Source organism: Taudactylus pleione, unplaced genomic scaffold, assembly GCF_031769625.1.
Source record: "Taudactylus pleione unplaced genomic scaffold, aTauple2 ptg002904l, whole genome shotgun sequence".
Taxonomy (NCBI): domain Eukaryota; kingdom Metazoa; phylum Chordata; class Amphibia; order Anura; family Myobatrachidae; genus Taudactylus; species Taudactylus pleione.
In genome coordinates, this window is record NW_028287272.1 from 77,218 (window position 1) to 99,781 (window position 22,564).

General features: G+C 46.3%; 1 protein-coding gene across 1 annotated transcript in view; it reads right to left on the bottom strand.

The window, feature by feature from the left end:
• The window catches only part of LOC148431094 (vitamin D3 hydroxylase-associated protein-like), a 40,958-nt gene extending 22,240 nt beyond the window's left edge, over positions 1–18,718 (bottom strand). The window contains exons 1-8 of the mRNA XM_088466357.1: positions 18,704–18,718; positions 15,837–15,980; positions 12,885–13,018; positions 11,333–11,539; positions 7,092–7,132; positions 2,903–3,027; positions 2,534–2,659; positions 752–846 (exon numbers count right to left, since the gene is read on the bottom strand). Of these exons, the coding sequence (XP_088322483.1) occupies positions 752–846; positions 2,534–2,659; positions 2,903–3,027; positions 7,092–7,132; positions 11,333–11,539; positions 12,885–13,018; positions 15,837–15,980; positions 18,704–18,718 (887 nt within the window). The remainder of the gene's footprint in view (positions 1–751; positions 847–2,533; positions 2,660–2,902; positions 3,028–7,091; positions 7,133–11,332; positions 11,540–12,884; positions 13,019–15,836; positions 15,981–18,703) is intronic.
• Positions 18,719–22,564: the final 3,846 nt, after the last annotated feature.

The following is a 22,564-nucleotide window of genomic DNA, read 5'->3' on the forward strand; positions in this document are numbered from 1 at the left end:
CTCAATAGAACGTGGGTCATGCAGCAAGACAACGACCCAAAGAACACAAGTCATTCACCAAAAAATGGTTAAAGAAGAATACATTTTAAGTTTTGGAATGGTCAAGTCAAAATCCTGACCTTAATCCAATCGAAACGTTGTGGAAAGACCTGAAGCGAACAGTTCATGGGAGGAAACCCACCAACATAACAGAGTTGAAGCTGTTTTGTACGGGGAAATGGGGTAAAATTCCTCCAAACCGATGTTCAGGACTAATCAACAAGTATTGGAAACATTTAGAAGCAGTTATTGCTGCACAAGGGGGGTCACACCAGATACTGAAAGCAAAGGTTCACATACTGTTGGCACTCACAGATATGTGATATTGGATAATGTTCCTCAATAAACAAATGAGCACGTCTGTTTTTTTTCTCATTTGTTTGATTTGCTTCTCTTTCTCTACTTTTAGGACTAGTGTGAAAATCTGAGGTAGTTTTAGGCCAAATTTCAGCATAAATATAGAAAATTCTGAAGGGTTCACAAACTTTCAAACACCACTGTATCTCCAAGGCTTGGTACATCCCCCTTTAGACTGTAAGCTACAACAGGGCAGGGACTGATATGAAACCCAAATATTCTCTGAACAGTGCTGAGTAAATTGGTGGTGTTATATAAATAAATGATTATTCTTCCAGGGTGCTATGTTTAAATGTATTTACCCCTCACCCTAATATCCAGCTTTCACTACTTGTACTCAGCACATGCCACTTACAACTTATCTGCTACGGTTTTCCCTTTGTCTCCAAGAAACGCCTTCCAGAGCAGCTCATATGCATAACCCACTCGTGGAGGCCTGAACAAGATGAGCTGAAAAGAAAAATTTTATTTTAATAATTTTATATAATCTAAAATTGGTGAAATATAAGTAATGTAAGCAGTAAATGTAGAAGTGAAGAGGAAATTGTTGTTGGAATACTACAACAATTCTAGTCTTAACATTGCTTAAGTAGTTACACTGGAGGTACTACAGGTGGTGCTGTTACCAACATGTTACTAGATGGTCTTTCAGTCTAGTGCAAATCGACTCCATGTTAGTTACTAGTTATGCTGTGTCTGTATGGTGAGAAACCGGCACTGTTCATACTACAGTTTTGCTTCATAAACCTTCTATGTTTGTTTGATGACTGATCAAAGAAGCAAGGTTATAGGACCAGGCACCATGCATCCCAGTCACCATACCTGGCACGAGAATACTGCAAAGGGCATGTGGGATGCACTACAGAAGCTGCATGAATGATCCAGTTTAAACAGAAAATTATTCCTAAGAAAACTTTACCAAATGAGACTTTGCAAAGCAAAGGACACTCAGAAGCATGTAAATGCAATACAGGAGACAGTCTATAGGTGAGGATAGAAAGTGCAATAATGTAGTACAGGTTGAGTCTCCCATATCCAAATATTCTGAAATACGGAATATTACGAAATATTGAATTTGTTTCACATGACTGAGATATTGAAACCTATACTTTTTGATGGTTCAATGTACACAAAGTATGTTTAAGGCACAACATTATTACAATTATTGTATAAAATTACCTTCAGGCTTTGTGTATAAGGTATATATAAAACATAAATTAATTTTACATATGTTCACAAACTTTGTTTGAGCCACAAAATTATTGAAAATATTGTATAAAACTACCTGCAGGCTGTGTGTATAAGGTGTATATAAAACATAAATGAGGTCTGTTTAGATTTGGGTCTCATTCCCAAGATATTTCATTATGGTATGCAATTATTCCAAAATACGGAATATTCTAGTAAGGACATTTATGTGCTTACCTGTTAAATCCTTTTCTTCAATTCCATAGGACACAGGCTTTACGCTTGGTATAGGTTGGTGAGTAGTTGTCTAGGCACCAAATAGTTAAAACTCTTTACCCATGAGCCCCTGCTCCCTCACCCCCATGACCCTCTCCCAGCCACAGGCAACTCAGTTAAGTTAACATGCCTAAAGCAAGAAGGAGGAGAAGGAAGAACGAGTCACATACAGGTCCAAAAAATCTCCTTTTCTTCTTTCTCCATAGGGGACACAGGCTTTACCCTGGGATATCCCAAAGGTAATCTCCTAAGGGAGGGAATGCTCCTGAGCTGCACTGAGAACTCTTCTCACAAAAGTCCCAACAGAAGAGGCGAAGGTATCAAAGGAATAGAACTTCACAAAGGTATGGGCAGAGGACCACTTGACAGTTTACAAAGTTGCTTCGCAGAGGCACCATGTCGAACTGCCCAAAAATATATATATATAGTAAATACTGCTAGTGCATGCATGATAATGTACCAGATTAAGAACAGCTATGCATTATAGAAAATACATCATAGTCCTGTGAATTATAACATATGTATAATGTATAATTCAAGTTCACAGCTTGGAACCTGATCCCTAGAGGAGAGATTGGCCCCCAGGCAGTAGGGCCTACCAGGGGTTTGCTCTGTGGGCCAGTCTTAACCTTGACATGTACCAGAAAGGGCCCCATCTGCGTGCTCCTCTCACCTTGTGTCCAGCATCCTCTAGAAGATGTTTGGTTTCTAGAAGAACTCGTCTCATACCGGGGTTCGCCTGGAAATATCCGTCCTCTTCATAATATCCAATTCGGAGAGGTTTGGTAGAGGAGTAAATCTATAGAACAAAGATCAGCGAGATGAGGGTGTGTCGTAGTGTTGGTCACTAAGTGAATTATAAATTCTGTACTAAGCTCCCGAAAGATATACCCCGTTTTCTGCTGTAAACATGATATTATTATGGTTTTCTGTGGAAATCAGTATAAATCTCACTCCTCCCATGGGAACATCAGAGTTAGGGAGCCCTTCCCCTATCCCCATACACTCCTCACCTATTATATATGTGTGTGTGTCTCATTACCTCCTCATTGAAATGAAGGGGTAGCAAATTTGGGTCCAGGCGAAAAAACTCATCACACCATAGAGCCCTCATGGAAAGTACCAGATCGTCCACATCTCTCGCCATAGGTCCTGTGCATAGTGACACTGAAATAACAGATACATAATAAATGTTCACCCTTTTTACACTCCATCGCAGTCTGGGCAATAGGAGATACCAAAAAAACGTCCAACCCCAATATAATGTATTACTATCTGTGCAACAGACATGCAACAAATGCGTACCTCTTATATCCTATTACTATCATAGAAATAACACACATGCAACACATGTACACAGTACCTGTTACATCCTATTACTGTCATAGATATAACACACACATTGTACAAATATGCACCCTCTCTTACACGTTTTTAATGTCACCATTGACTCCCATTAAAAGTGTACCTCTCTTGTACCCCATTACCCTCACTGAAGTAACAGACATATAATACTCTGTGCTGTGTACCGGTATCTCAGATTACAGCACAAAGGAGCAGCTGACTGGGGTCACAGAGCATGAGCCCAGCGATCAGCTGACAGGAGTCCCGAAGGAGCTCACTGATCACCAGCCCCTGGTGCAGGTGAGTGTTATTTATTTATTTTATTCTGATTATTTTTCTATGTAATCAGCCTGTGGTCTATCAGACACACATGGCTGATTACAGAAGCCTGCTCCAGGCCCTGCTTTTCCTGTCAGCAGGCAGGGAAGGCTGAGCTGGAGATGGGAAAATGGGGGAAAAGCCTGCATAACGCCATCTCTAAATAGCGTTATTATAGCAGGACTCCATCCCCTGCATCTTTTCACAATTTCTTTTAGTAATCTGAAACAGATCACATTTTCCCTTCCAGGTATGGGTAAGGCGATATGCCTACTAAAACAGTGCAAATTTAAGGGCCGTGGAGTAGTTTTTATGAAAACTGCTCCAAAAGCTCTTTAATACATTTAAGTTATACTAAAATCAGTGCTCGAAGTGGGAATTTAGAGGTGGGGGTATGGAAATTTGAATAGCCCCCCAGCAGCACACTACACACCCCTTCTTCCCCACTGAGCTGTGGAGTGATCTCCAGGGTTCCCTTAATTGGGAGCTTGTCTAGGCTGTATTATGGCTGATGCTCCTGAACAGGAGAGTCATAGCAGCTGAGCTGCGTCTTCTTGTTTCTGCATCCAAGAGTACCGACAGCAGAGCAGCAGTTGTCCCACCCCTGAACCAGCTCATCAGGTGAACAACTGCCTGTCAAGGATCCGCGACGCTGGTAACTTTGGATGACAGGGGTACAGGGGCGGATCCAGGAAAAAATTACAGGGGGGGGGCACCATGATTGACATGTGTGGTGTGGGGGGGGTGCCAACTGTGTGAGGGAGTGTGGCCCATGTGCTCACTGTGAATATAGGGTCCGTATATATAGATAATTGTATCATATACAACAATATATATGGTATATAGTTCTACTTTTACTTTGAGCAGCTCAGTGGATTAATGGGCATATTCAATTAGCGGCGAAAAGTCAGTTTCTGCGGAAAAGTATTGCGAGTGACGTCATTTCGCCATGTGAAAAGTTTCCTCCGTATTCAGGGCCTGATTCAGAGCCGGACGCTCTTTGAGAGCGCTCGCTCTGAATCAGGGCGTCCCTTTTTTTTTTTTAAAGACAGCCTCCTGGCCGCTCGCATAGCTGTGGAAGACCACCCACAGCTTATGCGAGCGGCCAGGTGATGGTCGCGATGGTCAAGACCATCGTGCTTGCGACGAGACCCTTGTGGTAGGGTCTCGTGGCCGCAAGCCCCAGTGGACTTCCTACTCTAATAGAGCAGGAAGTACACCTACTGACATCACGAGTGATGTCAGTAGGGCCGCCCACAAACGGCAGGCATTCCTGCAGGAACGCCTCCGTTTGCCCAGCCAACCCCCCCTGCCCGCCTCCAAAACAGGGCAAGCTGCCCCGCTTTGGTGCGAGACCCGTAACGACGGAGCGCCCGTCGCTGGCCGGGTCTCACGCATGCGCACGCCGGAGCCGGCTCCAGCGTGCGCAGGGGGGGACCATTGACCTGCTTGCGAGTGCTGTGCACTCACGAGCAGGTCTGAATCAGGCCCAGAATTCCATAGACTTTTCGCCGCTGCGGAAAGTCAATGTATTGGAATAGGCGAAAAAGTTCCGCCTATTAATAGGTGTTTTGGGGTGCAAAGTAGCGAGAACCCCCCTGCAAGCTTGGGACAGATCCGCAAAGGTAAACTGCATCAAAAAAAGTTTAAAAAAATACTTTAGATCACCCCAAAAATTTACTTTAATTTTGGGGGCGAAAAATTCGAAATTTGGGGGACAAACTTAAAAACTAGCGAAATAGACTCCAAGGGGGTCCCCAAGTATGTCCCAGGTGTTTTTAAGATTGCGGCAGGTGGATATTTTACGTTTTTTAAAACTTCACTTTAGCAACTTTAAAATATGCTAGCACCCATTTTCATGTACCCCAAATTGCTGGGACTAGTTATTTTCACCAAAAAAAACCTGTTAACTTGTACCCGCTCCACCCCCCTCTTGATGCCCCTGTGTACGGCGCATGTGATGTATTGTTACATCGCTTGACACATCGTTTGGTCACACCGTCGTATGGTGTGTACCCAGCTTTAGAGGCCATTTTCTGCTCCTGTTAAAATATATCATTGATTACAATCTGTCACATGACCTCAATAACAGCACTAATATAGATATGTTTTATTAATACAGAATACTAACAATTTATTAATATATTGTTTTAAGAAACAAGTGGCCCTGTGTGCAATACCCGCTAGTACCCTCCCCCTTTTTGTTGTGTCTCCATTTCCCCTCGCCTCCCCAAAAAAACAATCAATCAATCAGTAGTTTATAATAAAATAAAAATCTGAATTTACTTAAAAGTTCACGTTAGCATTAGCAGCACAAACCTTTATCAGTGAGGGTCCGAGGGACAGGAGCCAGGAGATGCAAGAATAAACTATATTAATAAGTAGGCTATGAGCTGTCAATCACTGACAGTCAATGCACATCATTTCTGCACTGATTGTCAACAAGTGACAGCTCTGTATCAGTATATGTATACAGTAGTTTCTTCTTGCTGCAGTGGCTGTCATCTCTGTCAGGCTGACCTTGGACCCCAGCCCTGCTGTGCTGTGTTGTGTGTGGGTGCGGAGCCGTGGTGCTGTGTGAGGGGGCGGAGCCGTGGTGCTGTGTGTTCTACAACAGAAGCAGCACTTGCCGGGGCTTCTCCTGAGTGTTTGCTGCTCTCTGTGCCTGTCGCAGACAGCAGTTCCAGTGGCTGCGCCGTGGCTCCTCCTCTACTCATGACAGGCGGCTCCTAATCTCATCAAGGGTGCGCGGCATAATGTCACATAAAAGTCAGGAAGGCAGCTGTTGCCAAGCCGACAGACTCAGTACTATGCTGTAGTCCTGTAAAGTAATTTTTAAAAAAAGTGCCCAAGAATGACAGGGGAGGTGCCTCAGTGCCACCCTCCTGAGTCCGCCACTGCAGGGGTATGACTCACTCGGTATCACTCACTCAAATCCGGCGCCGGGCGTGAGCCAATGAGAAGCTGACACTTGGTAGCTTCTCATTGGCTGGAAAGCAGCGTCTGGCTCGCAGCCGAGCCAGTCTTAAGAAGCTTCCCATTCTTGATTGGCAGCTGGTCTACGAGCCAGGATTGGCTGGCGACCAGTGCCAACTTTGAACTGCAGTGCGGGACCCGATGCTAGTCCCAGCTCAGTCCCAGCACTGACTGCCGCTTGTTGAGATGTGTCCCCAGCGGGACACATCTTACACAATGCTGCTGCTGTTCCTGCGCTATGGGATCCCATACTCGATCCCAGCGCTGGGGTGCGATCGCTGGGCCGGCGGGTCCCCACAGCAGTCGCACCCTCCGTAGTTAGGGCGGACTCAGAAGCGCCCTCCAGTGGCCGGCGCCCCTAGGCAGCTGCCTAAGCTTGCCTAGTGGAAGAGCCGGCCCTGGCCGCAGCAGTGCATGTTGGAAGATTTATTGGTCACAATACTCTATGCAATTATCGGCCTATTCCACCGATAATCTACATATTGGGCTCATAATTGCATAATTTATGCCCGCCATAACATACAATATTAAATTAAACCAACCAGATACAATTTCCAACATCTATTCATCCACAAATAATATGCAAATTTTACCTGCAGTCATTCCATCAATGCACGCACGGACTCCACGAAGGCTGCAAAATGAAATATTATATATTATATAGGGCTAACAATTATTATTTAACTTTAAATCCTGACTACATGTCTTTAGTGCATATTGATGTTATTTCATCTACCATGATTGAATATTGTGCTAGAAATTAATATAATCCCATCCATCTTGACCAAATATTGTTCTAGAAACTGATATTACCGTACCTACAATTCTCTGACCATGCATTCTGCTAGAAATTCATATTCTCATATACTGTACGAATCGGTCCAGTTGTAAATAGTTTATGCACCATTATTTGTGCTGGGTTACCTGGGGAATTGGGTCTAACGGGAACCTTGGAATTCACTAGGAATCCCCTGCAAAAGAAGTGATGGACATTAGCCCAGGGAACTCTGCTCATGGCTGCTACTGATGAAGAGGAGGAGGATCAGAAACTGGTGAGGGGCTGGCAGCACTTTGTCATAGTCCATATAGATTGGCCCATTTCTACCCACTGTACATTCTTGGGAATTGCTCCAGGATCTGCTCAACGATTTCAGTTTGTGGATTGTGTACTTAAAAAAAAAAAGTTGCTACCTACAGCATAAAATTAAATGTTTTGTTTTGGAATATATTGGTCAAGAATGATTCACTACAGTTTGTGGGCCGCACCATAAGACCATTGCACACCCGTTTTATGCTACATAGAAGAATTTTAAATAAATATCCAGACAAATTACATTATATCAGAATGGTTCTCTAAAAAATGCTTCCATCAAAGGAATTGAGGGCATGATTCACTACCTTAAGCAATTACATATGCAATAGCAATTACGCACGCAGTTCAACTACGATAGTATGCTAATACATTGCGATCACCATGCCCTCGCAGCACTTCCCAAGGAGGCCCACTATACTCAGCACACATCCGTAATGTTTAGCAAGCCTTCAAAACCATCGGTACAATCGAGTACCATCGCAGCCTCACGCACATCAGAAATTGCTAACAATGCACACTATGAGATCTCAGACTGCGTAGGCCATCGCAGTGGATAATTTATGCACGCCCCAGCAACGGCGTTCAAATGCACTGGCACACCACCGTTCGCCTCCCCACAGTCCCGATAATAATTGGCCGATTGGGTGCATAATCGCAGTTGCGTAAGGTAGTGAATCAGCCCCCGGGAACATTAAAGTGACCAATAGGGGAGGAGATCGCTGTAGCCTTTTCTGTAAGAGAGAAGCCTATTGGATTTTTTGGCTACAGATCCTCACCCGTTTGGGACTGAATGACACTATAGAATTAAACAATCTCTAGGAATTTTAATTACTAGGATATTGCTTGATGTCTGGAATTAATTTTATGTTTTTGTTGAATTTTCTTCTCTCGACTACTAATTATATATATATATCGCTGAACATCAAAACAAATTATATTTTCATTGAACACTGAAACATATCTTCTCCACTATTTTATTAATGACCAGCCCCATGGAATGGGCAGGTTCTCCATCTGAATATGAGTATGCGAGCAGTCAGGGGCGTTTCTAGAGAGGAGGGGGCCCGTGTGCAGTCTCCGACACGGGCCCTCTCCTCTCTCTCCGGTGAGTTGTGCGCGGCCAGCGCCGAAGTTATAGACTCTGGGCACTAGGGTGTGCCCAGAGTCTATAGAGTTTGCACAGGTCACCAGGAAAATGGGTGTGCAGTGCGGGGCCCCCCTGGACCCAGGGGCCCGTGTACCCCGCACACCCTGCACCCATTGTAGATACGCCCCTGCGAGCGGTTCAGCGTCTTTGCACTTAACCCCATGCAACGACACTCCCAGACAGGCCCGGCATGGATGGTGGACTCGAGTTCATTCCTGAGTGGGTGGTGAGCAGTATTGCAGATGGAAATTTTGCATGGAATCATGTGGTAACCAGCCTACACTGTCCTATACTTGGTACTACACCTGTAACTGAGGGTCCTTTTAATGTTTTTATGCAATTAAAACATTTATGCACTATGGAGCGCCCCCTATCTTTCTTTTTAATTTAGTGATATATATTTATTATATTAACAAGTATATTGGCCCCGGCATATGCTATCACCTCCCCAGCTTTGCTCCACCCTGCCCCAGCAGTGTTGCAGCTGCTCGTACTGTTCTCACCCGCCTCCCTCTGATACTAGGCAGGGGAATAGCGAGGGTGGTTCCAGTGGAGCATGAGCTCTGGGCGCCAAAATGGACAGAGGGCGCCATTCAGGTTTCCCGGGAATTCTTGGGGCGCTGCACAGTATGACGGCCGCCTGTTAGTTTTATCTCGGTTTCTTTGCTCTATATCCTAAATAAGTTACAGATTGGAGATCCGTTTCTAGATTTCATGCTCCCTCAAGCTGCCCAGATTGTCTCCCCTCCGGCCCCCCCTCCTCTGTGATCATCTTCTGTCACCTCTCCTTTACTGTCAGATTAATTACATTCACTTCTCACCTCTTTAATTCCCTCCCCTATCTACCATGGGATCGGCTCTTTGCCCCTCCCCTCTCCGTTCTTATTGGCTTCTGTCACCACCCCTCTCCTTTTCTTATTGGCAGGTATGAGTTTTAAAAAAAACTCACTGCTTTGCTATGTAAAGTAATGAGGTGTTCCTAGGCATGACCACAAAATGTTATTTAAAAGATCTTTTAAAAGATACTGGGCTCTATTTATTAACATTATTTTTACTAAAATAAAGTGAAAAAGGGTGTTTTCACACCCTTTTCACATTATTTTAGTTTCACCTGAATTTATTACAGGGCAATTGTAGTAGAATTAGTAAAATTCTACTCCAACCCCCAGTATCACTTATTTTTAGTAAAGCAGATCGCATTTCCCATAATTGTAATGGGAAATGTGATCTGTGTGAAAGTTACTAAAAATAAATTGTAAAAAAATACCGGGGGAAGCCCTGTGATAATAACGCCACCTGGAGGTGGCGTTATCCAGGGTCTCCCCCGGTTACCGGGCTCCCACTCTGCTCTAACAGGGAGAGTAGAGGCGGGAGCCGGTACCAGTATTCAGCTATGTGGTCTAAATAGACCGCAAGCTGATTGCTGTAAAAAAAAGAAAAAAAAAATTAAACATTTTTTTTTTTACTTACCTGAATCCAGGGACCGGTGATCGGGCCTCCGGTGATGGCTCCTCTCCGGTCAGCTGGTCTCCCACAGTGCACTGGGGCCCGGTCATCAGGTGATCGGGCCCCAGTGCAGTATGGGAGATCACTTGATCGGGAAGCCCGGAGAAGACCACTGGAGGCCAGGAGGATGCAGGTAAGTGTAATGAAGGGAGGGGGGGTCGCGGGGGGGGGAGGGGGGGTCGCGGGGGATGGGTCTTAGCGCCGGGGGGCGGGGCTTAGCGTCGGTGGGGGGTAGTAGCGGTGGTCGGTCGGCGCATGCGCGGGCTCTTAGTTGCGGTATTTTTTCCGAAAATACCGCGACTAGAGTGCGGATGGGATCCGCAGGGACAGAGCTTTATCGCAAGCTCTGTCCCTGCAAGGGATTTATAGTAAATCCCTGTGATATTGCCTGAATTCGCAATGCGAATTCACTCGGTAATATCACACTACAATCCGCATTCAATATGCGGATTGTAGTAAATAGAGCCCACTGTATTAGGAGACCTGGAATGATAGTGGTAGACAGAACATGGTTAGTTGTACTCACATTAATATAGGTGCAATGTATATTAGTGAAGTAGGAGCATAGCTGAGAATGGAGCTTCCCATAGGTGATCAGAATATATAATACTATCTCCTCTATTGACTAATAACAATGATGCAAATGAGATAAAAGCTAGATTCTAGGTGCTATACATAAAGAAAGCAGTGCCAAAGCAGCTACCCCTTAATGTCAGACAGTGCATTACCGAAGCATTCTATTCCCCCAATGGGACCTCAACACCCAATGTGATACTGCCACTGTTTGCTGTTTTTATATTCACTTCAGTATTCCCCCGCAGGCTGGCCATACCCCACTGGCACAGTTGAGTACAGGGAGGGGGCGCTACGACATGCACTTTCTCCGGGCGTCATGGTTCCACACTGCTCCTCTGATACTAGGTACCCCGTTCCCGGCGTCTAGTCCTCCTTTGCTAGGTCTGTTCCTTCGCCCTAGCAATGGGAGCGGTCAGGGCTCACACATCGGCATACACTCCGTGTGCATTGAGGAGACGGGACAGACCGTAGGAAATTATTATAACAATATATACAGGAGGAATAGGGCTCACCTCTGTCTGCTTGAAGTTGGCTTAAATCCAGCAATTCCACAAACACTGGACAGGAGGCGAATGCTGCCAGCAAGGTCACTTCCAATACCAAGAATTGAACCTCCACCACCAATCAATGCCCCCTCCCCACCGGAAGATCCTGATACCCCCTTGGCTCTGTTATGGGGGTTTAGTGTGTGTCCGTATATTGGGTTACTGGTTTCACAGCTACAGTAGGAGAAAGCGGTAGAGAGTATTATGTAATAGTACATAGCATTGGAATAAATTCCTAATACAGAAAATGTAGATAATGGATGCGTGATTAGAATATTCAGCAAAGGATGGAAATTATATATTATGTACATATAAGAGTTTCACATAACAAGAGTAGATTTTACAGTCCAGTGTTCTCCATGTGCAGACTGTTGGTAAAGAGTTGTGTATGCATTACCTTACCCATGATCCTCTGCCAGTAGTGGATGGACATGTGTAAATCCTGTTCAAATCCCCTTTAACCGGGTATACACTAGATGATATTGTGGATCGGACTATATATCGTCCACATCGGGCAGTGTGCATCCACTATGTCACTGACGATGCTGGCTCCTGGGCATCGGCAGCGTAGTCACCCATCGGACCTGCATGCAGGTCCAACAGGCAATATCGTCAACTGGGGGCCATGCTGCTGAATGGCCCCCGAAGTCACTCCCGGCATACTCACTTGCCGATGTCAGAACTGCCACCTGGATCCGCCTTACTTGACATCGGCTGGGTACTCATCGTTAAGTGTGTAGCCAGCATAAGACTGAGCACTGCTTAGTGGACTGTGCCCCATAGTAAGGGTGACTGTTAGCTGCACTCCAGGGCAAGAAACAATAAATGATCTTTCCAATCCCATGGGATCTATGTGTGAAGAGTGTGAGATAATAGAAGTGCAATGAATTGAGTTTAAGTAGTTTAAAATCCAACCCCAACCAAACTACTAAGAAGTCTATATCAGTATGATCAGTGCCTCAATGGAGTTCAAGCCCAACAGGATAGTTCTGACCTTGTCTGACTGGATGGACGAGGAGATGAGGACTAATAGTACAGATACAGGACCCGAATATAAGTCACACTCAGGTCCAAATGCGACCACATTCAGAATATTGACTGTGTATGGGCAGTCAGCTACATATCACGAGAATCAGGCTTACAGAGAGAGAGCAGCAGATACGAGATACAATAAGCAGAGTTTCAAGTGGGAGATGAGCTGAACTAGACACATGTGGAACTACAGCAGTGTTTCCCATCCTCAGTCCTCAGAGTTCCCTAACAGTACGTTGTACAGACTAGAAGATCTGGAAAACATGCACTGTTGATGGTCCCCGAAGACTGAAGTTGGGAAACTTGAACTATAGAGATACTGGGGCTGATGTAGATTTGGACACATTTTGTGCAGTTTGCATGGGATGAGTCTGAGCCACGTGGAACACTGACTAGGCAGCTAGGTACACTGCCATCGAGCACCCAGATCACATAGACCTGGGGATAGGAACTACCAGCAGAAACAGCAGAGACTTCTTGAATTTACCATAAAAGAGTCTGAGGAACATTTGTCTTGGCAAACACAATGGCTCCTTGTTTCTTAAAAACCTTTACCAGGACGCTGTCCTCTTCCTCCACATCATCGAGGTACTGCACAAGGCCGCAAGTGGAAGGATGGCCCTGAAAATCCAACAAAGGTGCTGTTAAAAGGGCGTCCGTGATTCACAGGTGAATCAGTTTGAGCCTTTTATTAAAGGTTCTATTCATTATCACTTATTTCTACAAAAGCAGGTGAAAATTGACATTTTCACCTGCTTTTGTAGAAAATAAGTTTTCAGGCCATCCATCAAAAAGGTAATGCAGGAGACATCACAGATATGTCCTGCTTACCCTCCTCTCGGGGAATGGCCCGCTGTCCCCATACACTAGTATCACATCTATCTGCTACTTACCTTCCTTCCTCTCGCGGAATGGCCCACTGTCCCCATATATTAGTATCACAGATATGTCCTGCTTACCCTCCTCTCGGGGAATGGCCCGCTGTCCCCATACACTAGTATCACATCTATCTGCTACTTACCTTCCTTCCTCTCGCGGAATGGCCCACTGTCCCCATATATTAGTATCACAGATATCTCCTGCTTACCCTCCTCTTGGGGAATGGCCCTCTGTCCCCATACACTAGTATCACATCTATCTCCTACTTACCTTCCTTCCTCTCGCAGAATGGCCCTCTGTCCCCATATACTAGTATCACAGATATCTCCTGCTTACCCTCCTCGCGGGGAATGGCCCGCTGTCCCCATACACTAGTATCACATCCTCCCGGGGAATGGTCCGCTGTCCTCATACACTAGTATCACATCTATCTCCTACTTACCTTCCTTCCTTCCTCTCATGGAATGGGCCGCTTTCCCCATATACTAGTATCACAGATATCTCCTGCTTAACCTCCTCTCAGGGAATGGCCCGCTGTCCCTATATACTAGTATCACAGATATCTCCTGCTTACCTTCCTCTCAGGGAATGGCCCGCTGTCCCCTTACACTAGTATGAGGAGACAAATTCATTGAGCGCCGGAAATACTATATTTTTGGAGCTTGCCTGCGGGAGCATTCACCATCTTCAGATGATATTTGCTCCTGCTCGCAGCGCACACCTCGCTCCTCCATATTGGAAGGAGTTCCGGGTTGCAAAGAGGGATCCGAAACCCCTGTTTGGCTGCTTCCGCCAGACGCCAGGGCTTTTGTGCGCAAGTGTGAACTCTAGTTCACGTAGGCGCACTAGTTTCACTGCTCCTAAAGACTCGGAGAGACAGGAGATTTTTGGATCAGCTGTCTCCTCATCGGAGCAATGATGATTTGCTCCGGCACTTGCTGCAAGTTGGATTGTTATATATTGGGTTATCTGATGGTATCATAGTGAGTGTGTACCAAATTATAATTTACAATTTTTACATTATTTAAGCACTAAGATCCTGATTCAGAATTTCCCTCAAGGCTGCCGAAGCCGCTGTCACATTGCGTGGTCTAAAATAAATGCAAATATTCTCCTGTATTCAAACCAAACCACCCCTATCCGTCTGTTGGTGACAGCAGTCGTCATCACTATCAACACGCATTAACACCAGCCCGATACCTGCACGTTCATTTGTGAATAGCCCACAATACAGCCTACATGCCCCCAGCCCCCTCCTCCCCCTGGGACACTCAGATGAGTGGTAGTGCAGTGCAGATGAGAATAGTCAGTAGCATGGGAGGGGGAGGAGGTGACAAAGTGGGAGGAGCACAGAAGCAGGGTTCCAGTCAATAGATAGATATCATTCTAACCTGCTACATGCTCCTTCCTCCCCATCTACCCCATCTGTGTCACCCCTGTTTGTCTTCTCCTCCCTTTTAGAGTGTAAGCTCTAACGAGCAGGGCCCTCTACCCTCTTGTGCTTCTCCTTACTTTAGTTTCATCTACTTCTTACTCACCACAAGGGCACCTAACACTTGGTTGCTTATGCTCTGTTGCTGAGCTGTAACTAGACTTTTTGGTGCCCTGTGCCAAAAAGAGCATTGGCGCCCCCCTCATTTTTCAAATAATGCACCCAAAAAAGGGCCATGGCTTCATGGGGAAGGGCCAGGGATGAGATAGGAGAGGCCAGGAGATGCTGGGGATGAAATAAGAGGAAGAATGATAATAAACAGAAATTTGACAGGCCCAAACAGCGCCCCCTGACCTGTGGTGCCCTGTGCGATGGCACCGGCCACACTACCCTAGCTACGGCCCTGCTCTGTTGCTTATCTGGGTGTTATGGTCGCTAATGTAGCAATATATATATTATCCATGTCCTGGTCCTGTATTGTATTGTTCTGTAAGTCGCTGGTCTACAATTTGTTTATGTACTTGGTAAGGCGCTGCGGAACATTTGTGGCACCATATAAATAAATTATAATAATAATAATAATAGCTATGAAAAAGGTTGACAATGTTAGACAGGCAATAGGTTGACAAGGACAAAAGGTCGACACAGAAAAGGTCGACATTGATAAAGGTTGACAAGGTCAAGATGTTGACACTAATATGGTCTGCACTTTTTTTTTGTTTAAGGTTAGACACTTTCCAGATGGTTAGGGATAGGCACTTGAAGGGACCGTTCGGGTTACGCACTTACCTCGACGGTTACGGTTAGGCACCATGAGGGAGAGTTAGGTACCAAGAGGAGGGTTACGGATAGGGTTTAGAAAATAAATGTCTACTATTTTTGTGTTAACCATTTGACCCTGTTGACATTTTGTACCTGTCGACCTGTGTTGACCTTTTGTCCCTGTCAACCTATTGTCTGTCTAACATCTGTTGTCTATCTTATTCTTGACTATCTTTTATACCAAGCCCAGGTGGCAGTCAGAGGAAGAGCAGAGAAGGTGAGAGGGAGTGTGTTCTGAGATGGGGTCGGAGATGTAGCAGCGGGAGGAGTGATGCCCTGTGACATAATATATAATATAATAGTTACCTGATAACCGACATGTTCCTTTATAGAGATGGGGATTCCGTACAGTGGACCCTTTTCCTCTTTCTTTAGAAGTCCTTTGAGCTGGGCCTCTATGTCCGGCATAAAAAAGGTCACGCAGTTCAGATTGTCATTTACTTCCAGCGCCTGTGTGAGAAGATATTAATCAGAGTCTAATGCGATCACTTTACTTATACATATCGCAGGGACGGGATCCTATCGGAGCCCCCTGTCCCTGTCTGTGAAGATTGATACTTCTGGATGATACTTAATTGTTATTGGCGCGAATAGCGGAGATAAGAAGTTATAATTATTGGGTCATAAGCCCAATAATGAATAAATGGGCCCCTTAATGAAGCAAAGAATGCTCATGTATCTTTGCTTCCCTTGTCTGCATAGTTACAGGTATTAGGCAGGCTTATGCTGTGTCCATGCAATAGATCAGTGCTGAATCCAATGCAACAAATGTATCTATAACTGTATTAGTGTATCATACGGATCCCAAAAATGGAGACTAAAAGCAATTGAAGGGATCTCCTCTCTGGTCCATATAGTCACTTGGAGGTGGTGGTGAGGGGGGAGGGGCAGTCCTTCATAGACGATTCCATTCCTATTAGGTGAGTTCTGGGGAATGGATGAACAGAGATGTAGTTACCTTGCCTGCTGTTTAAATCTCGGCGGAATATCGACAGCCGGCGCCCCAAACATAAGTATAGAGGGGCCTGGTTAGGTGTTAGCCGTGGGGGGAGGGTTAGGTTTAGGCACCACGGGGGGATAGGGTTAGGCTCTGGGACACACACACACACACAAAATCTCAGCTAGCTTAATATAGTTGTAGGATACAGACAGCGGCATCCCGACAGACTCCTGACACGTGCAGCCAGAGCCGGCCCTAACCAGTTTGATGCCCTAGGCAAGATTTTGGGTGATGCCCCTAGCACCATCGCTAGTTCCGCCTCTGACCCAGCACCCCTCTCCAAGCACAGCACCTATCAACCAGCAGCACACATGACAGCAGCAGTCAGCAACATCCATCACCCCATACCCATTGCAATCCTCATCCACAGACATTTTAGTGCCCTGTGCCAGCAAGAGCATTGGCGCCCCCACTCCCTTGTTTGTCTCAGGTTACAGGACTCCGCAAAGGTCCATTGTAGGAGGAGCTGCATCAACATCGACAGCCGCCCCGTTTGTAGCGAGCCCCAGAATGCAGTGCGCAGTGCCCCACCATCGACCCACTTGCGAGCGCACAGCAACTATTTGTAAGAGAACATAAGCTAATAGCTTTGCATTAAGTGCTATAGAATACAATTATACTTAACTTGCTGAGATGATGCTCCTTTATAGGCAAAAGTTTGACTGCATACCATCTACCAGTGTAAAGGCTCGGTGAATAATTCATAAAAGGATTTCGGTACTATAGAAGTAGAACATTGGTGCACAAACCACAGACCATGGAAAGCGTACAGCCTGTGGCCTATGGCCACCGCTGGAAGCCCGCCATCCTCTGTTCAGATCTACCCTGATTATATTAATAAGAGTAGGTCTGTCAGGCAGTCACTAGTTGGGCGCATCCCATCAGTAACTTGTCTGTAACAGGCAGCCTTTGCAGCAAATTAGATCAGTTGCCAGGTTGCAGAACTCAGTCTCACATTTGGCGATCTCACCAGACTGAGGGGTCTATTTACTAAGCAGTGTTAGGAGACAGAGTGAAAAGTGATAAGAAAGGGATAAGGTACCAGCCAATCAGCTCCCAACTGTCATTTTTCAAACACAGCCTGTGAGATGACAGTTGGGAGCTGATTGGCTGGTACCTTATCCCTTTCTTATCACTTTTCACTCTGTCTACTAACACTGCTTAGTAAATAGACCCCTAAGGCTCTGTTCCTGCACACGTGTGCATGGCATGCAGGATCATGGTAAAGAGCAGAGTCCAACCCGCGACAGACACATCCCGATGGACAGTGCCAGGCTGCACCAACCTTTCTGGACAAACGTATATATTAGCTTTTCTAATACCGGTATAAAAGACAGTCTAGGACGCACATGTAACATAACATATAAAAGTAGTTTATATAAAGCTGTTTAATTGTTTTTAGGCTTAAGATCATAGTGATCTGTGCAGTGATTCTCCCAAACTCACCTGCCTCAAGCAGGTCTATTGTCTGGTCGATATTTGGATGCTTCTCGGTCAAATTCAGAACCGACCGTTAGTAAATCTCCATCATCTATGTAAAGTTTTGATGGTCATTCCGATGTTCTAAACTGCTCTATAGTTACATTTTTGGCCGATTTGGCATCGATTTTGACTTCAATAAATCTCTGATTTTCAAACTAGCTACCAAATTGCACAAAAATGCTAAATTGCCCTTTAGAAAATTTACCCCACACAGTAATTTGCTGACAAAAGCCATAAACAGTAACCACAAGCCACCCTCAAACTTTAATCTCAGTTATCTGAAAGACAACAATATAAACACCTCTGATAGACTTTGATAGTATGTACCACCTTGAATCATTACACACTAAAAAAACAAAGAAGAACTCCCAATCTCACCAAAACAAAGGTACAGTAGAAGCACTTAAAGAATTTCAGAACAATAGAGAAATAACCATCAAACAAATGGAGCAGGGAGTTGTGATTGTGGATACACAGAGACAGTGGTGGGCTGGGCCGGGGGGCAGGGTGCCAGCTGCCCCCCGGGCCGGTACATATTGTGTGGCACTAGGGCCGCTGGCCGTAAGCTCCTTCCCGGAGTCAGCTGCTTCACTCACTCACCCTCCCCGTCACCGCACCACCTGATGAGGAAGCAGCTGAGACAGGAGCCAGCAGCATCCAATACATGCCCTGTGAGCCGAGAAGGTCTCACCCAGACGCGATCCATCTCCGCACTGCACCGACACTATGAGAGCCGCAAACCCCGGCCAATTAGCAGAGAAGATGGAGGCCAGGCTGTTTTTCTACAAACAACAGCCCAGGTGGAGATCCTGGAGACCTGGACCCCCGCTGCATCTCCTCCTGGACCGCAAGGTACAGTTAATAACTGGCTGCATGCAGTGACCCCTGGCTCCTCAGCTCTCATACTCCAAAGAGACCTGCTGCATAAGATCTTGCAATAAAGCTGTCAATCATTCACCTTGAACATGCAGCAGAGTGACTGTAATGCATACAGATGAGCAAGCATCTAGTGGTTATGCAAATTTTGGTACCATAAAGAGCCCCAGAATCATGTATTTGGTGACTGGCAGGGCTTTCTGGGACTTGTAGTTCTCCCGCAGTATGGGAAATGTAGTTAGCTGAAGCTTTGTCTTATTTCTAATCCTTCTTGAAAATAGACTTCTTGCACTCTACCAGACTGCCCTGAAGTGTGTTTGGTGTATCTGATGTTAAATGGCTGCACAGAGAGTGATTGGTGTTGCATTAAGTGAATTGTTTCCTTGGTCTGTGAGGAAATGGTTTCGATGACATGTCTCGGTAGTGCCATCATTTGAAGAGTAGCATGTGTTTTATAGTTGTCTGGCACCCATACACAAACCACCTCTGGCAGAATGCTGAATTTAGGGCCTAATTCAGCATGGATCGCAACTGCAACAGCATATGCAGATGGCTGATTGTTGCGTACTGCGCATACACGATAGCAGCATTGCACTCGCATTGTGATCACACAGACTACAGAAAGCCATCCTAGAGTGAGTGATGTCAGGTCAGCATTTGGGGGTGGTGACGGGGGAGGTGGTCAGAGAAACGCAGGCGTGCCTGCCCGTTTGAACACTTACATAGGCGTGCATAAATGAGCCATTGCGACAGCATACGCAGCTTGAATACTTACTGTATGTGACAAGACTTGCAATATCTGAGTAAGGTCAGACCTACTATAATTGTGCGTGAGGGGCCGATGTTAGCAGTGACAGCCGGGAAGGTTCCTCGACCTGCCTCCTGGCTGTCAGTGTCAGGCTGTGGCACAGTGCAGCTAGCATGAGAAGGGCCCCGGCATACTAACACAGCTTCCCCCCTCAAGCTCCCCCACCAGAACAGCTTCCCTTCCTTGGCTCTGCAATAGCCCCACCCCCAGTTCTCTTCACTTCATCACTTCTCTTTCCTCCCTGCTTCGACTGGCACCACACAAAAGAAGGCTGACCCTACTGTAACTGCAGTGCACACCACAGAAGTCTCTCCCACTGTCACCTTCTCCCCTGCAGTCTCTCCCACTGTCCCCTTCTCCCCTGGAGTCTCTCCCAAGGACCCCTTTCTCTGCAATCCCTCTGGCTGTCCCCTTAACCCCTGTAGTATCTCTCACTGTCCATTGTGCCCTGCAGTCTCTCCCACTGACCCCTTTCCCCTGCAGTCTCTCCCACTATCCCCTTTCCCCTGCAGTCTCTCCCACGGTCCCCTTATCCCCTACACTGTAGTCTCCCTCACTTTCCATCTCTCCCACTATTTCCTTTTCTCCTGCAGTCTCTCCCACTATTTCCTTTTCTCCTGCAGTCTCTCCCACTATTTCCTTTTCTCCTGCAGTCTCTCCCACTATTTCCTTTTCTCCTGCAGTCTCCTCCACTGTCACTTTTCCACGGCAGTCTTTTTTACTGTCTGAAAAGTTTGAGCTTCATCCCCCTCTCCATATAAGGTATGCCCGTACTCCCTCCCCATCTGCACCTCTTCCCCCTTTCCATCTGCACCTCTTCCCCCTCCCCATCTGTGCCTATGTCCCCTCCCAGCATGTTTGCCTCTGCCCTATTACCGCATGGCTGGTGGCTGCAATGAGGTGGCTAGACAGAGGACCAATTGCATTTGTGCCATAAAACTGAACCTAAGGATGACAGGTAATCACAACTGTCTGTTACTAACGGGCTTATTTATCACAATCTGCAATTTAAATGTGGATGTGATAAATATTTTACGCCCAAATTTGCAATGTGTAAATTAATAATTTGATGCAAATTTACTAAAATCCTCTTGCCAGGAGACGGGCTCCGATAAGAGCCTGCCCTGGGGAAGAGCTACGCTATCACAGCTATCACACTGCTTTCTGGTTCGGGTCCTCGGTGTACACTGCTCTCAGGGGCCAACAGAGAAGAATTCGGAGCACCCCTCTCCGGAAGAATTTTCAAAATACTAGCCCATAGGCTACTATTGGGTAACGCCATCTGGAGATGGCGTAACCCTATTGGGGCCAAGCTCCACAATGTGCTGGTAGAAAAGCCAGGGCCACTTACTTGTGTTTGCCCCCCAGGCTAAAAGTTGCCAGCCAGCCCTTGCACTAGAGGAGCCCTAACGTCAGATTCTCTCGCGAGAATCTGACATCAGGGAGCTGCGGCTCGGCCTCGAACGGGGATCCGAGTCAGGCGGGGAACACCCGAACATCGTTCGGGTGGACTCGGATCCCCAATGTTCGGAGTGGTTCGGATTCCACAGAATCCAAACCGCTCATCTCTAAGCCAAAGTATGCAAATCCCGCGATCACACACCAAGGCATTAGCACGCCCACTATGTCTTGGTGTGCGATCGCGGTGTGCATTTAGACGCCCACCAGCCTGACTCTCCAGGAAGTGTATGCAACAATCGGTAACATCGAGTAACATCGGACCCATACGTAGCACTTGTGGCAGACCATACCCAACCGCCAACACTGCGAGTGCTTCGTGTGTAATTCAGCCATGTGACGTGTACTATAACACTGCGTCTTAATTATGCACGCCTCTGAAATGGCGTTAAGACGCTCAGACACGCCTGCGTTCACACCACCACTCCCCCATTTCCATCGACCAATCCCTGTCACCACCCACAAACGGCTCGTCCTGTCACTCAAGCTAGCGAGGCATCTGTATACAAGAGGCGATTGCTTTGCGATCGCATGGACTGGTTCACACATTGCAATGCATACAAATGTGCACATTGCAAACATCGTCAGGCTATGTGCGAACACAGCCTAGTGAACAGGTCTCAATCGGGCCCTCAGTATCATAGCAAGGCACTATTGCACCCTTTGACCAGCCCAGTTATGATGTCACAGAGGAGGAGGATGAGACCAGGAAGCTGAGTGATGGTGCATATGAGGTGGCTCTCCAGGCTGCAGGTTACTATTCCAGCCAATCAGCTGCAGCTATTCCACATTACACACTCAAGGCACTGAAATTGCATTGGAATTCTTGAGAGAACCTCACACTGTAGAATAAGGCACAAGGCTCAGGAAGAGTTACCAGCAGTGTATGGTCTCATTCCCTCATCACACAAAATAATTTTCCTTATACACTCTAGGACAGTGATTCCTAACTTTGGTCATCAAGGCACACTAATACCCCTTTTACACCGGAGCTAAAACCCGGGTTTTTGAAGGGTTAACCCGGGCAGCTCCCTGGTGTAAAAGGGGAGAAAGTTGGATCGCCGGGTCGAGTGACCCGGCAGTCCAACCCAGGTTACTAGCAGGGTTTAACACGGACGTAGCCCGTGAAACCCTGCTATGAGAACAGCGCACTCCGGGTCACGTTGATCTGGAGTGCGCTGCTAGCCGGCCGATTGGTCCGGCTTCAGTGGCGCTTGGAGATGACGTCTGCAGTGTGAGCGGCGCTGACTCGGGAATATCCTGAGTCGGCGCCGGCAAAATTCCGGGTCTGATCCGAATAGGAACTTTGTTCCAACTCCGGGTCAGACCCGGAATTTAGGTGGAAAAGGGGTATTACAGTCATGGTTTTACTGATATCCATTCTTAAGCACAGATGGTTAAATCAAAATA